Source organism: Salmo salar, chromosome ssa12 (assembly GCF_905237065.1).
Source record: "Salmo salar chromosome ssa12, Ssal_v3.1, whole genome shotgun sequence".
Classification (NCBI taxonomy): domain Eukaryota; kingdom Metazoa; phylum Chordata; class Actinopteri; order Salmoniformes; family Salmonidae; genus Salmo; species Salmo salar.
The window spans coordinates 99516834-99540867 of NC_059453.1; the positions used below are offsets into that span (position 1 = coordinate 99516834).

General features: G+C 47.4%; 1 protein-coding gene across 1 annotated transcript in view; it reads left to right on the forward strand.

Annotated features, from left to right (window-relative positions):
* stab1 (stabilin 1) overlaps positions 1–24034 on the forward strand; it is a 199845-nt gene that overhangs the window by 20807 nt on the left and 155004 nt on the right. Inside the window, exons 5-7 of the mRNA XM_045691993.1 lie at positions 9497–9592; positions 10512–10622; positions 12898–13088. Of these exons, the coding sequence (XP_045547949.1) occupies positions 9497–9592; positions 10512–10622; positions 12898–13088 (398 nt within the window). The remainder of the gene's footprint in view (positions 1–9496; positions 9593–10511; positions 10623–12897; positions 13089–24034) is intronic.

A 24034-nucleotide genomic window follows, 5' to 3' on the forward strand; every position in this document is an offset into this window, starting at 1 on the left:
AGTCAGGTTATAGGTGGTGGTGTAGATGAGGCTGGGTCTAGTCAGGTTATAGATGGTGGTGTAGATGAGGCTGGGTGTAGTCAGGTTATAGATGGTGGTGTAGATGAGGCTGGGTCTAGTCATGCTATAGATGGTGGTGTAGATGAGGCTGGGTCTAGTCAGGCTATAGATGGTGGTGGTGTAGATGAGGCTGGGTCTAGTCAGGTTATCGGTGGTGGTGTAGATGAGGCTGGGTCTAGTCAGGTTATAGATGGTGGTGTAGATGAGGCTGGGTCTAGTCAGGTTATAGATGGTGGTGTAGATGAGGCTGGGTCTAGTCAGGTTATAGGTGGTGGTGTAGATGAGGCTGGGTCTAGTCAGGCTACAGATGGTGGTGTAGATGAGGCTGGGTCTAGTCAGGCTATAGATGGTGGTGGTGTAGATGAAGCTGGGTCTAGTCAGGTTATAGATGGTGGTGTAGATGAGGCTGTGTCTAGTCAGGTTATAGATGGTGGTGTAGATGAGGCTGGGTCTAGTCAGGTTATAGATGGTGGTGTAGATGAGGCTGGGTCTAGTCAGGTTATAGATGGTGGTGTAGATGAGGCTGGGTCTAGTCATGCTATAGATGGTGGTGTAGATGAGGCTGGGTCTAGTCAGGCTATAGATGGTGGTGGTGTAGATGAGGCTGGGTCTAGTCAGGTTATAGGTGGTGGTGTAGATGAGGCTGGGTCTAGTCAGGTTATAGATGGTGGTGTAGATGAGGCTGGGTGTAGTCAGGTTATAGATGGTGGTGTAGATGAGGCTGGGTCTAGTCATGCTATAGATGGTGGTGTAGATGAGGCTGGGTCTAGTCAGGCTATAGATGGTGGTGGTGTAGATGAGGCTGGGTCTAGTCAGGTTATAGGTGGTGGTGTAGATGAGGCTGGGTCTAGTCAGGTTATAGATGGTGGTGTAGATGAGGCTGGGTCTAGTCAGGTTATAGATGGTGGTGTAGATGAGGCTGGGTCTAGTCAGGTTATAGGTGGTGGTGTAGATGAGGCTGGGTCTAGTCAGGCTACAGATGGTGGTGTAGATGAGGCTGGGTCTAGTCAGGCTATAGATGGTGGTGGTGTAGATGAAGCTGGGTCTAGTCAGGTTATAGATGGTGGTGTAGATGAGACTGGGTCTAGTCAGGTTATAGATGGTGGTGTAGATGAGGCTGGGTCTAGTCAGGTTATAGATGGTGGTGGTGTAGATGAGGCTGGGTCTAGTCAGGCTATAGATGGTGGTGGTGTAGATGAGGCTGGGTCTAGTCAGGCTGGTGGTGTAGATGAGGCTGGGTCTAGTCAGGTTATAGATGGTGGTGTAGATGAGGCTGGGTCTAGTCAGGTTATAGATGGTGGTGGAGTAGATGAGGCTGGGTCTAGTCAGGTTATAGATGGTGGTGTTGTAGATGAGGCTGGGTCTAGTCAGGTTATAGATGGTGGTGGTGTAGATGAGGCTGGGTCTAGTCAGGTTATAGATGGTGGTGTAGATGAGGCTGGGTGTAGTCAGGTTATAGATGGTGGTGTAGATGAGGCTGGGTCTAGTCATGCTATAGATGGTGGTGTAGATGAGGCTGGGTCTAGTCAGGCTATAGATGGTGGTGGTGTAGATGAGGCTGGGTCTAGTCAGGTTATAGATGGTGGTGTAGTTGAGGCTGGGTCTAGTCAGGTTATAGATGGTGGTATAGATGAGGCTGGGTCTAGTCAGGTTATAGATGGTGGTGGTGTAGATGAGGCGGGTCTAGTCAGGTTATAGATGGTGGTGTAGATGAGGCTGTGTCTAGTCAGGTTATAGATGGTGGTGTAGATGAGGCTGGGTCTAGTCAGGCTATAGATGGTGGTGTAGATGAGGCTGGGTCTAGTCAGGTTATAGATGGTGGTGTAGATGAGGCTGGGTCTAGTCAGGTTATAGATGGTGGTGTAGATGAGGCTGGGTCTAGTCATTCTATAGATGGTGGTGTAGATGAGGCTGGGTCTAGTCAGGCTATAGATGGTGGTGGTGTAGATGAGGCTGGGTCTAGTCAGGTTATAGGTGGTGGTGTAGATGAGGCTGGGTCTAGTCAGGTTATAGATGGTGGTGTAGATGAGGCTGGGTGTAGTCAGGTTATAGATGGTGGTGTAGATGAGGCTGGGTCTAGTCATGCTATAGATGGTGGTGTAGATGAGGCTGGGTCTAGTCAGGCTATAGATGGTGGTGGTGTAGATGAGGCTGGGTCTAGTCAGGTTATCGGTGGTGGTGTAGATGAGGCTGGGTCTAGTCAGGTTATAGATGGTGGTGTAGATGAGGCTGGGTCTAGTCAGGTTATAGATGGTGGTGTAGATGAGGCTGGGTCTAGTCAGGTTATAGGTGGTGGTGTAGATGAGGCTGGGTCTAGTCAGGCTACAGATGGTGGTGTAGATGAGGCTGGGTCTAGTCAGGCTATAGATGGTGGTGGTGTAGATGAAGCTGGGTCTAGTCAGGTTATAGATGGTGGTGTAGATGAGACTGGGTCTAGTCAGGTTATAGATGGTGGTGTAGATGAGGCTGGGTCTAGTCAGGTTATAGATGGTGGTGGTGTAGATGAGGCTGGGTCTAGTCAGGCTATAGATGGTGGTGGTGTAGATGAGGCTGGGTCTAGTCAGGCTGGTGGTGTAGATGAGGCTGGGTCTAGTCAGGTTATAGATGGTGGTGTAGATGAGGCTGGGTCTAGTCAGGTTATAGATGGTGGTGGAGTAGATGAGGCTGGGTCTAGTCAGGTTATAGATGGTGGTGTTGTAGATGAGGCTGGGTCTAGTCAGGTTATAGATGGTGGTGGTGTAGATGAGGCTGGTCTAGTCAGGCTATAGATGGTGGTGGTGTAGATGAGGTTGGGTCTAGTCAGGCTGGTGGTGTAGATGAGGCTGGGTCTAGTCAGGTTATAGATGGTGGTGTAGATGAGGCTGGGTCTAGTCAGGTTATAGATGGTGTAGATGAGGCTGTGTCTAGTCAGGTTATAGGTGGTGGTGTAGATGAGACTGTGTCTAGTCAGGTTATAGGTGGTGGTGTAGATGAGGCTGGGTCTAGTCAGGTTATAGATGGTGGTGTAGATGAGGCTGGGTCTAGTCAGGTTATAGATGGTGGTGTAGATGAGGCTGGGTCTAGTCAGGTTATAGATGGTGGTGTAGATGAGGCTGGGTCTAGTCAGGTTATAGGTGGTATTGTAGATGAGGCTGGGTCTAGTCAGGTTATAGATGGTGGTGTAGATGAGGCTGGGTCTAGTCAGGTTATAGATGGTGGTGGTGTAGATGAGGCTGGGTCTAGTCAGGTTATAGATGGTGGTGTAGATGAGGCTGGGTCTAGTCAGGTTATAGATGGTGGTGTAGATGAGGCTGGGTCTAGTCAGGTTATAGATGGTGGTGTAGATGAGGCTGGGTCTAGTCAGGCTACAGATGGTGGTGTAGATGAGGCTGGGTCTAGTCAGGCTATAGATGGTGGTGGTGTAGATGAAGCTGGGTCTAGTCAGGTTATAGATGGTGGTGTAGATGAGACTGGGTCTAGTCAGGTTATAGATGGTGGTGTAGATGAGGCTGGGTCTAGTCAGGTTATAGATGGTGGTGGTGTAGATGAGGCTGGTCTAGTCAGGCTATAGATGGTGGTGGTGTAGATGAGGCTGGGTCTAGTCAGGCTGGTGGTGTAGATGAGGCTCGGTCTAGTCAGGTTATAGATGGTGGTGTAGATGAGGCTGGGTCTAGTCAGGTTATAGATGGTGTAGATGAGGCTGTGTCTAGTCAGGTTATAGGTGGTGGTGTAGATGAGGCTGGGTCTAGTCAGGTTATAGATGGTGGTGTAGATGAGGCTGGGTCTAGTCAGGTTATAGATGGTGGTGTAGATGAGGCTGGGTCTAGTCAGGTTATAGATGGTGGTGTAGATGAGGCTGGGTCTAGTCAGGCTATAGATGGTGGTGGTGTAGATGAGGCTGGGTCTAGTCAGGTTATAGATGGTGGTGGTGTAGATGAGGCTGGGTCTAGTCAGGTTATAGATGGTGGTGGTGTAGATGAGGCTGGGTCTAGTCAGGTTATAGATGGTGGTGTAGATGAGGCTGGGTCTAGTCAGGTTATAGATGGTGTAGATGAGGCTGGGTCTAGTCAGGTTATAGGTGGTATTGTAGATGAGACTGGGTCTAGTCAGGTTATAGATGGTGGTGTAGATGAGGCTGGGTCTAGTCAGGTTATAGATGGTGGTGGTGTAGATGAGGCTGGGTCTAGTCAGGTTATAGATGGTGGTGTAGATGAGGCTGGGTCTAGTCAGGTTATAGATGGTGGTGTAGATGAGGCTGGGTCTAGTCAGGTTATAGATGGTGGTGTAGATGAGGCTGGGTCTAGTCAGGCTACAGATGGTGGTGTAGATGAGGCTGGGTCTAGTCAGGCTATAGATGGTGGTGGTGTAGACGAAGCTGGGTCTAGTCAGGTTATAGATGGTGGTGTAGATGAGACTGGGTCTAGTCAGGTTATAGATGGTGGTGTAGATGAGGCTGGGTCTAGTCAGGTTATAGATGGTGGTGGTGTAGATGAGGCTGGTCTAGTCAGGCTATAGATGGTGGTGGTGTAGATGAGGCTGGGTCTAGTCAGGCTGGTGGTGTAGATGAGGCTGGGTCTAGTCAGGTTATAGATGGTGGTGTAGATGAGGCTGGGTCTAGTCAGGTTATAGATGGTGGTGGTGTAGATGAGGCTAGGTCTAGTCAGGTTATAGATGGTGGTGGTGTAGATGAGGCTGGGTCTAGTCAGGTTATAGATGGTGGTGGTGTAGATGAGGCTGGGTCTAGTCAGGCTGGTGGTGTAGATGAGGCTGGGTCTAGTCAGGTTATAGATGGTTGTGTAGATGAGGCTGGGTCTAGTCAGGTTATAGATGGTGTAGATGAGAGTGTGTCTAGTCAGGTTATAGGTGGTGGTGTAGATGAGGCTGGGTCTAGTCAGGTTATAGATGGTGGTGGTGTAGATGAGGCTGGGTCTAGTGAGGTTATAGATGGTGGTGGTGTAGATGAGGCTGGGTCTAGTCAGGTTATAGATGGTGGTGGTGTAGATGAGGCTGGGTCTAGTCAGGTTATAGATGGTGGTGGTGTAGATGAGGCTGGGTCTAGTCAGGTTATAGATGGTGGTGGTGTAGATGAGGCTGGGTCTAGTCAGGTTATAGATGGTGGTGGTGTAGATGAGGCTGGGTCTAGTCAGGTTATAGATGGTGGTGGTGTAGATGAGGCTGTGTCTAGTCAGGTTATAGATGGTGGTGTAGATGAGGCTGGGTCTAGTCAGGTTATAGATGGTGGTGTAGATGAGGCTGGGTCTAGTCAGGCTATAGATGGTGGTGTAGATGAGGCTGGGTCTAGTCAGGTTATAGATGGTGGTGTAGATGAGGCTGGGTCTAGTCAGGTTATAGATGGTGGTGTAGATGAGGCTGGGTCTAGTCAGGTTATAGATGGTGGTGTAGATGAGGCTGGGTCTAGTCATGCTATAGATGGTGGTGTAGATGAGGCTGGGTCTAGTCAGGCTATAGATGGTGGTGGTGTAGATGAGGCTGGGTCTAGTCAGGTTATAGGTGGTGGTGTAGATGAGGCTGGGTCTAGTCAGGTTATAGATGGTGGTGTAGATGAGGCTGGGTGTAGTCAGGTTATAGATGGTGGTGTAGATGAGGCTGGGTTTAGTTATGCTATAGATGGTGGTGTAGATGAGGCTGGGTCTAGTCAGGCTATAGATGGTGGTGGTGTAGATGAGGCTGGGTCTAGTCAGGTTATAGGTGGTGGTGTAGATGAGGCTGGGTCTAGTCAGGTTATAGATGGTGGTGTAGATGAGGCTGGGTCTAGTCAGGTTATAGATGGTGGTGTAGATGAGGCTGGGTCTAGTCAGGTTATAGGTGGTGATGTAGATGAGGCTGGGTCTAGTCAGGCTATAGATGGTGGTGTAGATGAGGCTGGGTCTAGTCAGGCTATAGATGGTGGTGTAGATGAGGCTGGGTCTAGTCAGGCTATAGATGGTGGTGTAGATGAGGCTGGGTCTAGTCAGGTTATAGATGGTGTAGATGAGGATGGGTCTAGTCAGGTTATAGATGGTGGTGTAGATGAGGCTGGATCTTGTCAGGTTGTAGATGGTGGTGTAGATGAGGCTGGGTCTAGTCAGGTTATAGATGGTGGTGGTGTAGATGAGGCTGGGTCTAGTCAGGTTATAGATGGTGGTGGTGTAGATGAGGCTGGGTCTAGTCAGGCTATAGGTGGTGGTGTAGATGAGGCTGGGTCTAGTCAGGTTATAGATGGTGGTGTAGATGAGGCTGGGTCTAGTCAGGTTATAGATGGTGGTGTAGATGAGGCTGGGTCTAGTCAGGTTATAGATGGTGGTGGTGTAGATGAGGCTGGGTCTAGTCAGTTTATAGATGGTGGTGGTGTAGATGCGGCTGGGTCTAGTCAGGTTATAGATGGTGGTGGTGTAGATGAGGCTGGGTCTAGTCAGGTAATAGATGGTGGTGGTTTAGATGAGGCTGGGTCTAGTCAGGTTATAGATGGTGGTGTAGATGAGGCTGGGTCTAGTCATGCTATAGATGGTGGTGTAGATGAGGCTGGGTCTAGTCAGGTTATAGATGGTGTAGATGAGGCTGTTTCTAGTCAGGTTATAGATGGTGGTGTAGATGAGGCTGGGTCTAGTCAGGCTATAGATGGTGGTGGTGTAGATGAGACTGGGTCTAGTCAGGTTATAGATGGTGGTGTAGATGAGGCTGGGTCTAGTCAGGTTATAGATGGTGTAGATGAGGCTGGGTCTAGTCAGGTTATAGATGGTGGTGGTGTAGATGAGACTGGGTCTAGTCAGGTTATAGATGGTGGTGTAGATGAGGCTGGGTCTAGTCAGGTTATAGATGGTGTAGATGAGGCTGGGTCTAGTCAGGTTATAGATGGTGGTGTAGATGAAGCTGGGTCTAGTCAGGCTATAGATGGTGGTGTAGATGAGGCTGGGTCTAGTCAGGTTATAGATGGTGGTGTAGATGAGGCTGGATCTTGTCAGGTTATAGATGGTGGTGTAGATGAGGCTGGGTCTAGTCAGGTTATAGATGGTGGTGGTGTAGATGAGGCTGGGTCTAGTCAGGTTATAGGTGGTGGTGTAGATGAGGCTGGGTCTAGTCAGGTTATAGATGGTGTAGATGAGGCTGGGTCTAGTCAGGTTATAGATGGTGGTGTCGATGAGGCTGGGTCTAGTCATGTCATCGATGGGGTGTAGATGAGGCTGGGTCTAGTCATGTCATCGATGGTGGTGTAGATGAGGCTGGGTCTAGTCAGGTTATAGATGGTGTAGATGAGGCTGGGTCTAGTCATGCTATAGATAGTGGTGTAGCAGAGGCTGGCTCAATGAGATGGATGCTCCCAGCTCCTTCTTCTTTGGTTTGGAAAGACAGAGCGGTGAAGCCAAGGGTGTGCATTGTTTACGGCTGTCGGATGGGCGGGTGACCTCTGTGGTGGGGGAGATACGGGAGCGGACTGTGGAGTTTTATACTGAGTTGTATAGGGCAGAACTGTGTGATCCTGTGTGTACTCAGGTTTTGTTTGCAGAACTCCCTAAGCTCTCTCTGGCACAAAGGGATGAAATGGACATTCCCCTGTTGTCCCATGAACTGGCAGAGGCCGTAACCCAGATGTCCCCCTGCCGTGCACAGGGGTCGATAGACTCCCAGTGGAGTTTAATAAAAAATTCGGAGGAATATTGGACTGGACTTATTTTGCGTGTTGCGTGAGTGCGTTGGGGTAGGAGAGCTGTCGTCGGGCGGTTCTGACTCTCCTGCACAATAAAGGGGACTTATTGTGAACTTAAGAACTGGAGGCCTGTGGCATTGCTCTGTGCGGACTACAAGATATTTGCCAAGGTCCTCTCTAACAGACTGAAGTCCCATCTGGACTCTATAGTACACAAGGACCAGACATATTGTGTACCGGAACGTTCAATCACAGACAACTTGTTCTTAATCAGGGACATGTTGAGAGTTTCTAATGTGAACTTTGGACCAGTCTCTTCAGATCAAGAGAAGGCGTTTGATAGCGTGAACCATGGGCTTAACATTTTGGGGATGTACCTGGGCTCGGAGAGGTGGGTCAGGAAGAACTGGGAGGGGCTGTCACATGCACTGGTGTCAAGACTGGCCAGGTGGAGGTGTTTCCTGTCCCAAGTGTTGTATAGAGGGAGGGTGCTGATAATCAACAACCTGCTGGCATCCTCCCTGCGGCAGCTGGCGGATTAGGGTTGGACTGGCAGCTGTTCATCATGAGGCTGGAGAAGCTGAATACAGCAGGTCTCTCTGATGTTTACTCTGCGGTGCTTAGGGCCTGGCAGCTGCTAAGGCCCAAACAAGAAGTGAGCCTGGTCTGTGGGTGTGGGAGGAGCCTATCTTCCCTAACCCAGCCATCCTTTTGAGATCGGTTCAGTTGGCCACCCTGCAGAGACGACTGATGGCAACGGGTTTACTATACCTGGGTGATCTGCGGCTGTTGGGGGAGGAAGGGTGGAAAACTCCGGAAGTCCTGGCATAACAAACAGGACTAACATCCCCGAAGGGGGAGGGGCCAACCAATGTTTCCGCCACTGCATGTGACGGTAGAGACTGGGGACTGGCAAGGGGTTCTAGAGGACTTGTTAGATTTTAACAGTCCGAGCCTGGGGGAGTTTGAGGGGGTGGGAGGGAAACCTGAGGTTTTAATGAAATGAAGATGTATCATTAAAGAAAGACAAACAGTCAAAAGTCTCTCTCTCTCTCTCTCTCTCTCTCTCTCTCTCTCTCTCTCTCTCTCTCTCTCTCTCTCTCTCTCTCTCGTCTGTCTGTCTCTGTCTGTCTGTCTGTCTGTCTGTCTGTCTCTCTGTCTCTCTGTCTGTCTGTCTGTCTGTCTGTCTGTCTGTCTGTCTGTCTGTCTGTCTCTCTCTCTCTCTCGCTCTCTCTCTCTCTCTCTCGCTCTCTGTCTCTCTCTCTCTCGCTCTCTCTCTCTGTTCTCTCTCTCTCTCTCTCTCTCTCTCTCTCTCTCTGTCTCTCTCTCTCTCTCTGTCTCTCTCTCTGTTTCTCTCTCTGTCTCTGTCTCTCTCTCTCCCTCCCTCGCCCTCGCTCTCTCTCTCTCTCTCTCTCTCTCTCTCTCTCTCTCTTCTCTCAGTTCAATTCAAATGGATTTATTGGCATGGGAAACATATGTTTAGATTGCCAAAGCAAGTGAAATAGACCAATAAGTATATAGACATTTAACATGTTTTATTATTTGCTATGTACAGTGTTTCTCCCCCTCTCTCTTTCTCTCCCCAAACTCTCCCCTCTCTCTCTCCCAATCTCTCTCTCAACCCCATCTCTATCCCCCTCTCCCTCTCTCTCTCTCTCTCTCTCCCCATCTTTCTCTCTCTCTCCCACTATCTCTCTCTCCCTGCTATATCTCTCTTTTCCCCCATTTCTCTCTCTTTCATCTCTCTATCCCTCCATGAATACTCTAACCTGTCGGCTAATGTTGTCATTGTTGTTTTGGTGTGTTGTCCAGAGTGTGGCTGTGTGAATGGAGAGTGTAACAACGGTCCTGATGGGAACGGAGAGTGCTACTGCCAGCCTCCGTACACTGGACCCAGGTGTGATCAAGGTAACACCGCCTTCCTTTACACCAGATACATGAATGGGCTGTACCCCAAATAACACCCTATCCCCTAAATAGTCCACTTCTTTCAGCCAGAGATCTATGGGCCCTAATCAAAAGTAGTGCACTATGTAGGGAATAGGGTGCCATTTGTGATGCACACACCAGATATAGCCCATTGATATTGACCCTTACAAAAAAAAGACATGATTTCACATGTAAAATCATGTTAAAACATGTGCTTTTTGGAACACCTCACGTGTTTTTGGAAGACCTGATTACGTTTTTCACATATGTAGTTTCATGTCATCACATGTCGTTTTACATGTGGTCACGTTATCACATTGACTTCAAATAAGATCACATGTGATTACATAAAAACTTTTGGAACATTTCACATGTGAAATTCATGTATTTTTTAAAAAAGGGAAACCCAGTTTTCGCCGTGTTCTGGACCAGACAAGCTTTCAAAAAATAAAATAACTTGTTTGATGATTGTCATCTTGTTCTCATTTAGCGATCACATTTAGCGATCTCATTTAGCGATCTCATTTAGCGATCTCATTTAGCGATCACATTTAGCGATCTCATTTAGCGATCTCATTTAGCGATCTCATTTAGCAATCTCATTACGCATCTCATTTAGCGATCACATTTAGCGATCACATTTAGCGATCACATTTAGCGATCCCATTTAGCGATCTCATTTAGCGATCTCATTTAGCGATCTCATTTAGCGATCTCATTTAGCGATCACGTTTAGCGATCACGTTTAGCGATCACATTTAGCGATCTCATTTAGCGATCTCATTTAGCGATCTCATTTAGCGATCCCATTTAGCGATCTCATTTAGCGATCTCATTTAGCGAAAGGTACTTCAGTACTGTTGTTGTCTACTGATGATGTGTATTGTGTTTCCTCCAGTCTCTGCTGCCTGTAAGAACTGCAGTGCCTACTCCCACTGTAAAGGAGTGGTAGAGAACGCCGTGTGTCAATGTCTTCCTGGGTTTCACAAGACTGGAGACCGTTGCTCAGGTAACAGAGATCATAGATATCACTAGGGTTACATAAGTCTGATAAATTTCCCGAAATGTATAGGTTTTCAAGAAATGCCACTTTGAAGGTTCCCGGAACAGGAGGAAATAAATCAAATCAAATGTATTTATATAGCCCTTCTTACATCAGCTGATATCTCAAAGTGCTGTACAGAAACCCAGCCTAAAACCCCAAACAGCAAGCAATGCAGAGGTAGAATCACGGTGGCAAGGAAAAACTCCCTAGAAAGGCCAGAACCTAGGAAGAAACCTAGAGAGGAACCAGGCTGTGGGGGTGGCCAGACCTCTTCTGGCTGTGCCGGGTGGAGATTATAACAGAACATGGCCAAGATGTTCAAATGTTCATAAATGACCTGCATGGTCAAATAATAATAATCACAGTGGATGTCAAGGGTGCAACAGGTCAGCACCTCAGGAGTAAATGTCAGTTGGCTTTTCATAGCCAATCATTCAGAGTATCTCTACCGCTCCTGCTGTCTCTAGAGAGTTGAAAACAGCAGGTCTGGGACAGGTAGCACGTCTGGTGAACAGGTCAGGGTTCCATAGCCGCAAGCAGAACAGTTGAAACTGGAGCAGCAGCACGGCCAGGTGGACTGGGGACAGCAAGGAGTCATCAGGCCAGGTAGTCCTGAGGCATGGTCCTAGGGCTCAGGTCCTCCGAGAGCGAGAAAGAAAGAATTAGAGAGAGCATACTTACATTCACACAGGACACCGGATAAGAGAGGAGAAATACTCCAGATATAACAGACTGACCCTAGCCCCCCGACACATAAACTACTACAGCATAAATACTGGAGGCTGAGACAGGAGGGGTTAGGAGACACTGTGGCCCCATCCGATGATACCCCCGGACAGGGCCAAACAGGAAGGATATAACCCCACCCACTTTGCCAAAGCACAGCCCCCACACCACTAGAGGGATATCTTCAACCACCAACTTACCATCCTGAGACAATGCCGAGTATAGCACACAAAGATCTCTCCCACAAATAAATAAGTGTAACAGTGTAGCTTCTGTCCCTCTCCTCACCCCTACCTGGGCTCGAACCAGAGACCCTCTGCACACATCAACAACTGACACCCACGAAGCATCGTTACCCTTTGCAGAGCAAGGGGAACAACTACTTCAAGGTCTCAGAGTGAGTAACATCACCAATTGAAACACTATTAGAGCGCACCCCGTTAACTAGCTAGCCATTTCACACTGGTTACATAAGCAGGAAGTCCGCAATCCCCCAACCAGACTGGTTGTCACTGATCTTACTGTGCATACTGTGTAGATGAAGTGGCATATGATTTCACTATAACATTGACGAGCATTGAAGACATTTTAGCTGTTCTTCATTGTTATTTAAGTCAATGTATTCTATTTAACTTATTCACCTTAAACTTTGAAGCCAAATGATTATATTACATTCTATTCTGTTATGTTCTATTCTATTCTATTCTATTCTGTTATGTTATATTCTATTCTATTCTATTCTGTTATGTTATGTTCTATTCTATTCTATTCCGTTATGTTCTATTCTATTCTGCTCTGTTCTATCCTGTTGTGTTCTATTCTATACTGCTCTGTTATATTCTGCTCTGCTCTGTTCTATTCTGTTCTATTCTGCTCTGTTCTATTCTGTTCTATTCTGCTCTGTTCTATTCTGTTCTGCTCTGCTTTTTCTATTCTGTTATATTCTGCTCTGCTCTGTTCTATTCTATTCTGCTCTGTTCTATTCTGTTCTATTCTGATCTGTTCTATTCTGCTCTGTTCTATTCTGTTCTATTCTGCTCTGTTCTATTCTGTTCTATTCTGCTCTGTTCTATTCTGTTCTGCTCTGCTTTTTCTATTCTGTTATATTCTGCTCTGCTCTGTTCTATTCTATTCTGCTCTGTTCTATTCTGTTCTATTCTGATCTGTTCTATTCTGCTCTGTTCTATTCTGTTCTATTCTGATCTGTTCTATTCTGCTCTGTTCTATTCTGCTCTGTTCTATTCTGTTCTGCTCTGCTTTTTCTATTCTGTTCTATTCTGTTCTATTCTGTTCTGTTCTATTCTGTTCTATTCTGTTCTATTCTGTTCTATTCTGTTTGTTCTATTCTGTTCTATTCCGTTATATTGTGTTTTATTATTCTCTATTCTGTTTTATTAAATTCTCTTCTATTCTGTTCTATTGTGTTCTGCTTTGCTGCGCTCCCCTCTGATTTACTCTCTTCTATTCCATTCCATAATTGAATATTTTATGTTATTTGTTATTTATTTCCCAGGTATTTGTTCAGCTAAGCAGTGTGATGTGAATGCGGACTGTTCTTGGCTGGGGGGACGGTTGTTCCAGTGCCAGTGTAAGGCAGGTTACAAGGGGGATGGCAGGATGTGTGTTCCCATCAACCCATGCGATGAGGACAACGGAGGCTGCCCTCGCAATTCCACCGTCTGTGTCTATACCAGCCCTGGCAAGGTTAGTCTGTGTCTATACCAGCCCTGGCAGGGTTAGTCTGTGTCTATACCAGCCCTGGCAAGGTTAGTCTGTGTCTATACCAGCCCTGGCAGGGTTAGTCTGTGTCTATACCAGCCCTGGAAAGGTTAGTCTGTGTCTATACCAGCCCTGGAAAGGTTAGTCTGTGTCTATACCAGCCCTGGCAGGGTTAGTCTGTGTCTATACCAGCCCTGGCAGGGTTAGTCTGTGTCTATACCAGCCCTGGAAAGGTTAGTCTGTCTATACCAGCAGGGTTAGTCTGTCTATACCAGCAGGGTTAGTCTGTCTATACCAGCAGGGTTAGTCTGTGTCTATACCAGCAGGGTTAGTCTGTCTATACCAGCAGGGTTAGTCTGTGTCTATACAAGCAGGGTTAGTCTGTGTCTATACCAGCAGGGTTAGTCTGTCTATACCAGCAGGGTTAGTCTGTCTATACCAGCAGGGTTAGTCTGTCTATACCAGCAGGGTTAGTCTGTCTATACCAGCAGGGTTAGTCTGTCTATACCAGCAGGGTTAGTCTGTCTATACCAGCAGGGTTAATCTGTGTCTATACCAGCAGGGTTAATCTGTGTCTATACCAGCAGGGTTAGTCTGTCTATACCAGCAGGGTTAGTCTGTCTATACCAGCAGGGTTAGTCTGTGTCTATACAAGCAGGGTTAGTCTGTGTCTATACCAGCAGGGTTAGTCTGTCTATACCAGCAGGGTTAGTCTGTCTATACCAGCAGGGTTAGTCTGTCTATACCAGCAGGGTTAGTCTGTGTCTATACCAGCAGGGTTAGTCTGTCTATACCAGCAGGGTTAGTCTGTCTATACCAGCAGGGTTAATCTGTGTCTATACCAGCAGGGTTAGTCGGTCTATACCAGCAGGGTTAGTCTGTGTCTATACCAGCAGGGTTAATCTGTGTCTATACCAGCAGGGTTAGTCTGTCTATACCAGCAGGGTTAGTCTGTGTCTATACCAGCAGGGTTAGTCTGTGTCTATACCAGCAGGGTTAGTCTGTCTATACCAGCAGGGTTAGTCTGTGTCTATACCAGCAGGGTTAGACTGTGTCTATACCAGCAGGGTTAGTCTGTCTATACCAGCAGGGTTAATCTGTGTCTATACCAGCAGGGTTAGTCTGTGTCTATTCCAGCAGGGTTAGTCTGTGTCTATACCAGCAGGGTTAGTCTGTGTCTATACCAGCAGGGTTAGTCTGTCTATACCAGCAGGGTTAGTCTGTCTATACCAGCAGGGTTAGTCTGTGTCTATACCAGCAGGGTTAGTCTGTGTCTATACCAGCAGGGTTAGTCTGTGTCTATACCAGCAGGGTTAGTCTGTGTCTATACCAGCAGGGTTAGTCTGTCTATACCAGCAGGGTTAATCTGTTTATACCAGCAGGGTTAATCTGTGTCTATACCAGCAGGGTTAGTCTGTCTATACCAGCAGGGTTAGTCTGTTTATACCAGCAGGGTTAGTCTGTCTATACCAGCAGGGTTAATCTGTGTCTATAGCAGCAGGGTTAGTCTGTGTCTATACCAGCAGGGTTAGTCTGTGTCTATACCAGCAGGGTTAGTCTGTGTCTATACCAGCAGGGTTAGTCTGTGTCTATACCAGCAGGGTTAGTCTGTGTCTATACCAGCAGGGTTAGTCTGTTTATACCAGCAGGGTTAATCTGTGTCTATACCAGCAGGGTTAGTCTGTTTATACCAGCAGGGTTAATCTGTGTCTATACCAGCAGGGTTAGTCTGTCTATACCAGCAGGGTTAATCTGTGTCTATACCAGCAGGGTTAGTCTGTTTATACCAGCAGGGTTAATCTGTGTCTATACCAGCAGGGTTAGTCTGTCTATTCCAGCAGGGTTAGTCTGTCTATACCAGCAGGGTTAGTCGGTCTATACCAGCAGGGTTAGTCTGTCTATACCAGCAGGGTTAGTCTGTGTCTATACCAGCAGGGTTAGTTTGTGTCTATACCAGCAGGGTTAATCTGTGTCTATACCAGCAGGGTTAGTCTGTGTCTATACCAGCAGGGTTAGTCTGTGTCTATACCAGCAGGGTATGTCTGTGTCTATGCCAGCAGGGTTTTTCTGTGTCTATACCAGCCCTGGGAGGGTTAGTCTGTGTCTATACCAGCCCTGGAAAGGTTAGTCTGTCTATACCAGCAGGGTTAGTCTGTCTATACCAGCAGGGTTAGTCTGTCTATACCAGCAGGGTTAGTCTGTCTATACCAGCAGGGTTAGTCTGTGTCTATACCAGCAGGGTTAGTCTGTCTATACCAGCAGGGTTAGTCTGTCTATACCAGCAGGGTTAATCTGTGTCTATACCAGCAGGGTTAGTCTGTCTATACCAGCAGGGTTAGTCTGTCTATACCAGCAGGGTTAGTCTGTCTATTCCAGCAGGGTTAGTCTGTGTCTATACCAGCAGGGTTAGTCTATCTATACCAGCAGGGTTAATCTGTGTCTATACCAGCAGGGTTAGTCTGTGTCTATACCAGCAGGGTTAGTCTGTCTATACCAGCAGGGTTAGTCTGTCTATACCAGCAGGGTTAGTCTGTGTCTATACCAGCAGGGTTAGTCTGTCTATACCAGCAGGGTTAGTCTGTCTATACCAGCAGGGTTAATCTGTGTCTATACCAGCAGGGTTAGTCTGTCTATACCAGCAGTGTTAGTCTGTCTATACCAGCAGGGTTAGTCTGTCTATACCAGCAGGGTTAGTCTGTCTATACCAGCAGGGTTAGTCTGTCTATACCAGCAGGGTTAGTCTGTCTATACCAGCAGGGTTAGTCTGTCTATACCAGCAGGGTTAGTCTGTCTATACCAGCAGGGTTAATCTGTGTCTATACCAGCAGGGTTAATCTGTGTCTATGCCAGCAGGGTTAGTCTGTGTCTATACCAGCAGGGTTAGTCTGTGTCTATACCAGCAGGGTTAGTCTGTGTCTATACCAGCAGGGTTAGTCTGTCTATACCAGCAGGGTTAGTCTGTCTATACCAGCAGGGTTAGTCTGTCTATACCAGCAGGGTTAGTCTGTGTCTATACCAGCAGGGTTAGTCTGTCTATACCAGCAGGGTTAGTCTGTCTATACCAGCAGGGTTAGTCTGTTTATACCAGCAGGGTTAATCTGTGTCTATACCAGCAGGGTTAATCTGTGTCTATACCAGCAGGGTTAGTCTGTGTCTATACCAGCAGGGTTAGTCTGTGTCTATACCAGCAGGGTTAGTCTGTCTATACCAGCAGGGTTAATCTGTGTCTATACCAGCAGGGTTAGTCTGTGTCTATACCAGCAGGGTTAGTCTCTGTCTATACCAGCAGGGTTAGTCTGTCTATACCAGCAGGGTTAGTCTGTGTCCATACCAGCAGGGTTAGTCTGTGTCTATACCAGCAGGATTAGTCTGTGTCTATACCAGCAGGGTTAGTCTGTGTCTATACCAGCAGGGTTAGTCTGTCTATACCAGCAGGGTTAGTCTGTGTCTATACCAGCAGGGTTAGTCTGTCTATACCAGCAGGGTTAGTCTGTCTATTCCAGCAGGGTTAGTCTGTCTATTCCAGCAGGGTTAGTCTGTGTCTATACCAGCAGGGTTAGTCTGTGTCTATACCAGCAGGGTTAGTCTGTGTCTATACCAGCAGGGTTAGTCTGTCTATACCAGCAGGGTTAGTCTGTGTCTATACCAGCAGGGTTAGTCTGTCTATACCAGCAGGGTTAATCTGTGTCTATACCAGCAGGGTTAATCTGTGTCTATACCAGCAGGGTTAATCTGTGTCTATACCAGCAGGGTTAGTCTGTGTCTATACCAGCCCTGGAAAGGTTAGTCTGTGTCTATACCAGCCCTGGCAAGGTTAGTCTGTGTCTATACCAGCCCTGGAAAGGTCAGTCTGTGTCTATACCAGCCCTGGCAGGGTTAGTCTGTGTCTATACCAGCCCTGGAAAGGTTAGTCTGTCTATACCAGCAGGGTTAGTCTGTCTATACCAGCAGGGTTAGTCTGTCTATACCAGCAGGGTTAGTCTGTGTCTATACCAGCAGGGTTAGTCTGTCTATACCAGCAGGGTTAGTCTGTCTATACCAGCAGGGTTAGTCTGTGTCTATACAAGCAGGGTTAGTCTGTGTCTATACCAGCAGGGTTAGTCTGTCTATACCAGCAGGGTTAGTCTGTCTATACCAGCAGGGTTAGTCTGTCTATACCAGCAGGGTTAGTCTGTGTCTATACCAGCAGGGTTAGTCTGTCTATACCAGCAGGGTTAGTCTGTCTATACCAGCAGGGTTAATCTGTGTCTATACCAGCAGGGTTAGTCGGTCTATACCAGCAGGGTTAGTCTGTGTCTATACCAGCAGGGTTAATCTGTGTCTATACCAGCAGGGTTAGTCTGTCTATACCAGCAGGGGTTAGTCTGTGTCTATACCAGCAGGGTTAGTCTGTGTCTATACCAGCAGGGTTAGTCTGTCTATACCAGCAGGGTTAGTCTGTGTCTATACCAGCAGGGTTAGTCTGTGTCTATACCAGCAGGGGTTAGTCTGTCTATACCAGCAGGGTTAATCTGTGTCTATACCAGCAGGGTTAGTCTGTGTCTATTCCAGCAGGGTTAGTCTGTGTCTATACCAGCAGGGTTAGTCTGTGTCTATACCAGCAGGGTTAGTCTGTCTATACCAGCAGGGTTAGTCTGTCTATACCAGCAGGGTTAGTCTGTCTATACCAGCAGGGTTAGTCTGTGTCTATACCAGCAGGGTTAGTCTGTGTCTATACCAGCAGGGTTAGTCTGTGTCTATACCAGCAGGGTTAGTCTGTGTCTATACCAGCAGGGTTAGTCTGTCTATACCAGCAGGGTTAATCTGTTTATACCAGCAGGGTTAATCTGTGTCTATACCAGCAGGGTTAGTCTGTCTATACCAGCAGGGTTAGTCTGTTTATACCAGCAGGGTTAGTCTGTCTATACCAGCAGGGTTAATCTGTGTCTATACCAGCAGGGTTAGTCTGTGTCTATACCAGCAGGGTTAGTCTGTGTCTATACCAGCAGGGTTAGTCTGTGTCTATACCAGCAGGGTTAGTCTGTGTCTATACCAGCAGGGTTAGTCTGTGTCTATACCAGCAGGGTTAGTCTGTTTATACCAGCAGGGTTAATCTGTGTCTATACCAGCAGGGTTAGTCTGTTTATACCAGCAGGGTTAATCTGTGTCTATACCAGCAGGGTTAGTCTGTCTATACCAGCAGGGTTAATCTGTGTCTATACCAGCAGGGTTAGTCTGTTTATACCAGCAGGGTTAATCTGTGTCTATACCAGCAGGGTTAGTCTGTCTATTCCAGCAGGGTTAGTCTGTCTATACCAGCAGGGTTAGTCGGTCTATACCAGCAGGGTTAGTCTGTCTATACCAGCAGGGTTAGTCTGTGTCTATACCAGCAGGGTTAGTTTGTGTCTATACCAGCAGGGTTAATCTGTGTCTATACCAGCAGGGTTAGTCTGTGTCTATACCAGCAGGGTTAGTCTGTGTCTATACCAGCAGGGTATGTCTGTGTCTATGCCAGCAGGGTTTTTCTGTGTCTATACCAGCCCTGGCAGGGTTAGTCTGTGTCTATACCAGCCCTGGAAAGGTTAGTCTGTCTATACCAGCCCTGGCAGGGTTAGTCTGTGTCTATACCAGCCCTGGAAAGGTTAGTCTGTCTATACCAGCAGGGTTAGTCTGTCTATACCAGCAGGGTTAGTCTGTCTATACCTAGTCTGTCTATACCAGCAGGGTTAGTCTGTCTATACCAGCAGGGTTAATCTGTGTCTATATCAGCAGGGATAGTCTGTCTATACCAGCAGTGTTAGTCTGTCTATACCAGCAGGGTTAGTCTGTCTATACCAGCAGGGTTAGTCTGTGTCTATACCAGCAGGGTTAGTCTGTCTATACCAGCAGGGTTAGTCTGTCTATACCAGCAGGGTTAGTCTGTCTATACCAGCAGGGTTAGTCTGTCTATACCAGCAGGGTTAATCTGTGTCTATACCAGCAGGGTTAATCTGTGTCTATGCCAGCAGGGTTAGTCTGTGTCTATACCAGCAGGGTTAGTCTGTGTCTATACCAGCAGGGTTAGTCTGTGTCTATACCAGCAGGGTTAGTCTGTCTATACCAGCAGGGTTAGTCTGTCTATACCAGCAGGGTTAGTCTGTCTATACCAGCAGGGTTAGTCTGTGTCTATACCAGCAGGGTTAGTCTGTCTATACCAGCAGGGTAAGTCTGTCTATACCAGCAGGGTTAGTCTGTTTATACCAGCAGGGTTAATCTGTGTCTATACCAGCAGGGTTAATCTGTGTCTATACCAGCAGGGTTAGTCTGTGTCTATACCAGCAGGGTTAGTCTGTGTCTATACCAGCAGGGTTAGTCTGTCTATACCAGCAGGGTTAATCTGTGTCTATACCAGCAGGGTTAGTCTGTGTCTATACCAGCAGGGTTAGTCTCTGTCTATACCAGCAGGGTTAGTCTGTCTATACCAGCAGGGTTAGTCTGTGTCCATACCAGCAGGGTTAGTCTGTGTCTATACCAGCAGGATTAGTCTGTGTCTATACCAGCAGGGTTAGTCTGTGTCTATACCAGCAGGGTTAGTCTGTCTATACCAGCAGGGTTAGTCTGTGTCTATACCAGCAGGGTTAGTCTGTCTATACCAGCAGGGTTAGTCTGTCTATACCAGCAGGGTTAGTCTGTTTATACCAGCAGGGTTAATCTGTGTCTATACCAGCAGGGTTAATCTGTGTCTATACCAGCAGGGTTAGTCTGTGTCTATACCAGCAGGGTTAGTCTGTGTCTATACCAGCAGGGTTAGTCTGTCTATACCAGCAGGGTTAATCTGTGTCTATACCAGCAGGGTTAGTCTGTGTCTATACCAGCAGGGTTAGTCTCTGTCTATACCAGCAGGGTTAGTCTGTCTATACCAGCAGGTTTAGTCTGTGTCCATACCAGCAGGGTTAGTCTGTGTCTATACCAGCAGGATTAGTCTGTGTCTATACCAGCAGGGTTAGTCTGTGTCTATACCAGCAGGGTTAGTCTGTCTATACCAGCAGGGTTAGTCTGTGTCTATACCAGCAGGGTTAGTCTGTCTATACCAGCAGGGTTAGTCTGTCTATTCCAGCAGGGTTAGTCTGTCTATTCCAGCAGGGTTAGTCTGTGTCTATACCAGCAGGGTTAGTCTGTGTCTATACCAGCAGGGTTAGTCTGTGTCTATACCAGCAGGGTTAGTCTGTCTATACCAGCAGGGTTAGTCTGTGTCTATACCAGCAGGGTTAGTCTGTCTATACCAGCAGGGTTAATCTGTGTCTATACCAGCAGGGTTAATCTGTGTCTATACCAGCAGGGTTAATCTGTGTCTATACCAGCAGGGTTAGTCTGTGTCTATACCAGCCCTGGAAAGGTTAGTCTGTGTCTATACCAGCCCTGGCAAGGTTAGTCTGTGTCTATACCAGCCCTGGAAAGGTTAGTCTGTGTCTATACCAGCCCTGGCAGGGTTAGTCTGTGTCTATACCAGCCCTGGAAAGGTTAGTCTGTCTATACCAGCAGGGTTAGTCTGTCTATACCAGCAGGGTTAGTCTGTCTATACCAGCAGGGTTAGTCTGTGTCTATACCAGCAGGGTTAGTCTGTCTATACCAGCAGGGTTAGTCTGTCTATACCAGCAGGGTTAGTCTGTGTCTATACAAGCAGGGTTAGTCTGTGTCTATACCAGCAGGGTTAGTCTGTCTATACCAGCAGGGTTAGTCTGTCTATACCAGCAGGGTTAGTCTGTCTATACCAGCAGGGTTAGTCTGTGTCTATACCAGCAGGGTTAGTCTGTCTATACCAGCAGGGTTAGTCTGTCTATACCAGCAGGGTTAATCTGTGTCTATACCAGCAGGGTTAGTCGGTCTATACCAGCAGGGTTAGTCTGTGTCTATACCAGCAGGGTTAATCTGTGTCTATACCAGCAGGGTTAGTCTGTCTATACCAGCAGGGTTAGTCTGTGTCTATACCAGCAGGGTTAGTCTGTGTCTATACCAGCAGGGTTAGTCTGTCTATACCAGCAGGGTTAGTCTGTGTCTATACCAGCAGGGTTAGTCTGTGTCTATACCAGCAGGGTTAGTCTGTCTATACCAGCAGGGTTAATCTGTGTCTATACCAGCAGGGTTAGTCTGTGTCTATTCCAGCAGGGTTAGTCTGTGTCTATACCAGCAGGGTTAGTCTGTGTCTATACCAGCAGGGTTAGTCTGTCTATACCAGCAGGGTTAGTCTGTCTATACCAGCAGGGTTAGTCTGTCTATACCAGCAGGGTTAGTCTGTGTCTATACCAGCAGGGTTAGTCTGTGTCTATACCAGCAGGGTTAGTCTGTGTCTATACCAGCAGGGTTAGTCTGTGTCTATACCAGCAGGGTTAGTCTGTCTATACCAGCAGGGTTAATCTGTTTATACCAGCAGGGTTAATCTGTGTCTATACCAGCAGGGTTAGTCTGTCTATACCAGCAGGGTTAGTCTGTTTATACCAGCAGGGTTAGTCTGTCTATACCAGCAGGGTTAATCTGTGTCTATACCAGCAGGGTTAGTCTGTGTCTATACCAGCAGGGTTAGTCTGTGTCTATACCAGCAGGGTTAGTCTGTGTCTATACCAGCAGGGTTAGTCTGTGTCTATACCAGCAGGGTTAGTCTGTGTCTATACCAGCAGGGTTAGTCTGTTTATACCAGCAGGGTTAATCTGTGTCTATACCAGCAGGGTTAGTCTGTTTATACCAGCAGGGTTAATCTGTGTCTATACCAGCAGGGTTAGTCTGTCTATACCAGCAGGGTTAATCTGTGTCTATACCAGCAGGGTTAGTCTGTTTATACCAGCAGGGTTAATCTGTGTCTATACCAGCAGGGTTAGTCTGTCTATTCCAGCAGGGTTAGTCTGTCTATACCAGCAGGGTTAGTCGGTCTATACCAGCAGGGTTAGTCTGTCTATACCAGCAGGGTTAGTCTGTGTCTATACCAGCAGGGTTAGTTTGTGTCTATACCAGCAGGGTTAATCTGTGTCTATACCAGCAGGGTTAGTCTGTGTCTATACCAGCAGGGTTAGTCTGTGTCTATACCAGCAGGGTATGTCTGTGTCTATGCCAGCAGGGGTTTTTCTGTGTCTATACCAGCCCTGGCAGGGTTAGTCTGTGTCTATACCAGCCCTGGAAAGGTTAGTCTGTCTATACCAGCCCTGGCAGGGTTAGTCTGTGTCTATACCAGCCCTGGAAAGGTTAGTCTGTCTATACCAGCAGGGTTAGTCTGTCTATACCAGCAGGGTTAGTCTGTCTATACCTAGTCTGTCTATACCAGCAGGGTTAGTCTGTCTATACCAGCAGGGTTAATCTGTGTCTATATCAGCAGGGATAGTCTGTCTATACCAGCAGTGTTAGTCTGTCTATACCAGCAGGGTTAGTCTGTCTATACCAGCAGGGTTAGTCTGTGTCTATACCAGCAGGGTTAGTCTGTCTATACCAGCAGGGTTAGTCTGTCTATACCAGCAGGGTTAGTCTGTCTATACCAGCAGGATTAGTCTGTCTATACCAGCAGGGTTAGTCTGTCTATACCAGCAGGGTTAATCTGTGTCTATACCAGCAGGGTTAATCTGTGTCTATGCCAGCAGGGTTAGTCTGTGTCTATACCAGCAGGGTTAGTCTGTGTCTATACCAGCAGGGTTAGTCTGTGTCTATACCAGCAGGGTTAGTCTGTCTATACCAGCAGGGTTAGTCTGTCTATACCAGCAGGGTTAGTCTGTCTATACCAGCAGGGTTAGTCTGTGTCTATACCAGCAGGGTTAGTCTGTCTATACCAGCAGGGTTAGTCTGTCTATACCAGCAGGGTTAGTCTGTTTATACCAGCAGGGTTAATCTGTGTCTATACCAGCAGGGTTAATCTGTGTCTATACCAGCAGGGTTAGTCTGTGTCTATACCAGCAGGGTTAGTCTGTGTCTATACCAGCAGGGTTAGTCTGTCTATACCAGCAGGGTTAATCTGTGTCTATACCAGCAGGGTTAGTCTGTGTCTATACCAGCAGGGTTAGTCTCTGTCTATACCAGCAGGGTTAGTCTGTCTATACCAGCAGGGTTAGTCTGTGTCCATACCAGCAGGGTTAGTCTGTGTCTATACCAGCAGGATTAGTCTGTGTCTATACCAGCAGGGTTAGTCTGTGTCTATACCAGCAGGGTTAGTCTGTGTCTATACCAGCAGGGTTAGTCTGTGTCTATACCAGCCCTGGAAAGGTTAGTCTGTGTCTATACCAGCCCTGGCAAGGTTAGTCTGTGTCTATACCAGCCCTGGAAAGGTTAGTCTGTGTCTATACCAGCCCTGGCAGGGTTAGTCTGTGTCTATACCAGCAGGGTTAGTCTGTCTATTCCAGCAGGGTTAGTCTGTGTCTATACCAGCAGGGTTAGTCTGTGTCTATACCAGCAGGGTTAGTCTGTGTCTATACCAGCAGGGTTAGTCTGTCTATACCAGCAGGGTTAGTCTGTGTCTATACCAGCAGGGTTAGTCTGTCTATACCAGCAGGGTTAATCTGTGTCTATACCAGCAGGGTTAATCTGTGTCTATACCAGCAGGGTTAATCTGTGTCTATACCAGCAGGGTTAGTCTGTGTCTATACCAGCCCTGGAAAGGTTAGTCTGTGTCTATACCAGCCCTGGCAAGGTTAGTCTGTGTCTATACCAGCCCTGGAAAGGTTAGTCTGTGTCTATACCAGCCCTGGCAGGGTTAGTCTGTGTCTATACCAGCCCTGGAAAGGTTAGTCTGTCTCTATACCAGCAGGGTTAGTCTGTCTATACCAGCAGGGTTAGTCTGTCTATACCAGCAGGGTTAGTCTGTGTCTATACCAGCAGGGTTAGTCTGTCTATACCAGCAGGGTTAGTCTGTCTATACCAGCAGGGTTAGTCTGTGTCTATACAAGCAGGGTTAGTCTGTGTCTATACCAGCAGGGTTAGTCTGTCTATACCAGCAGGGT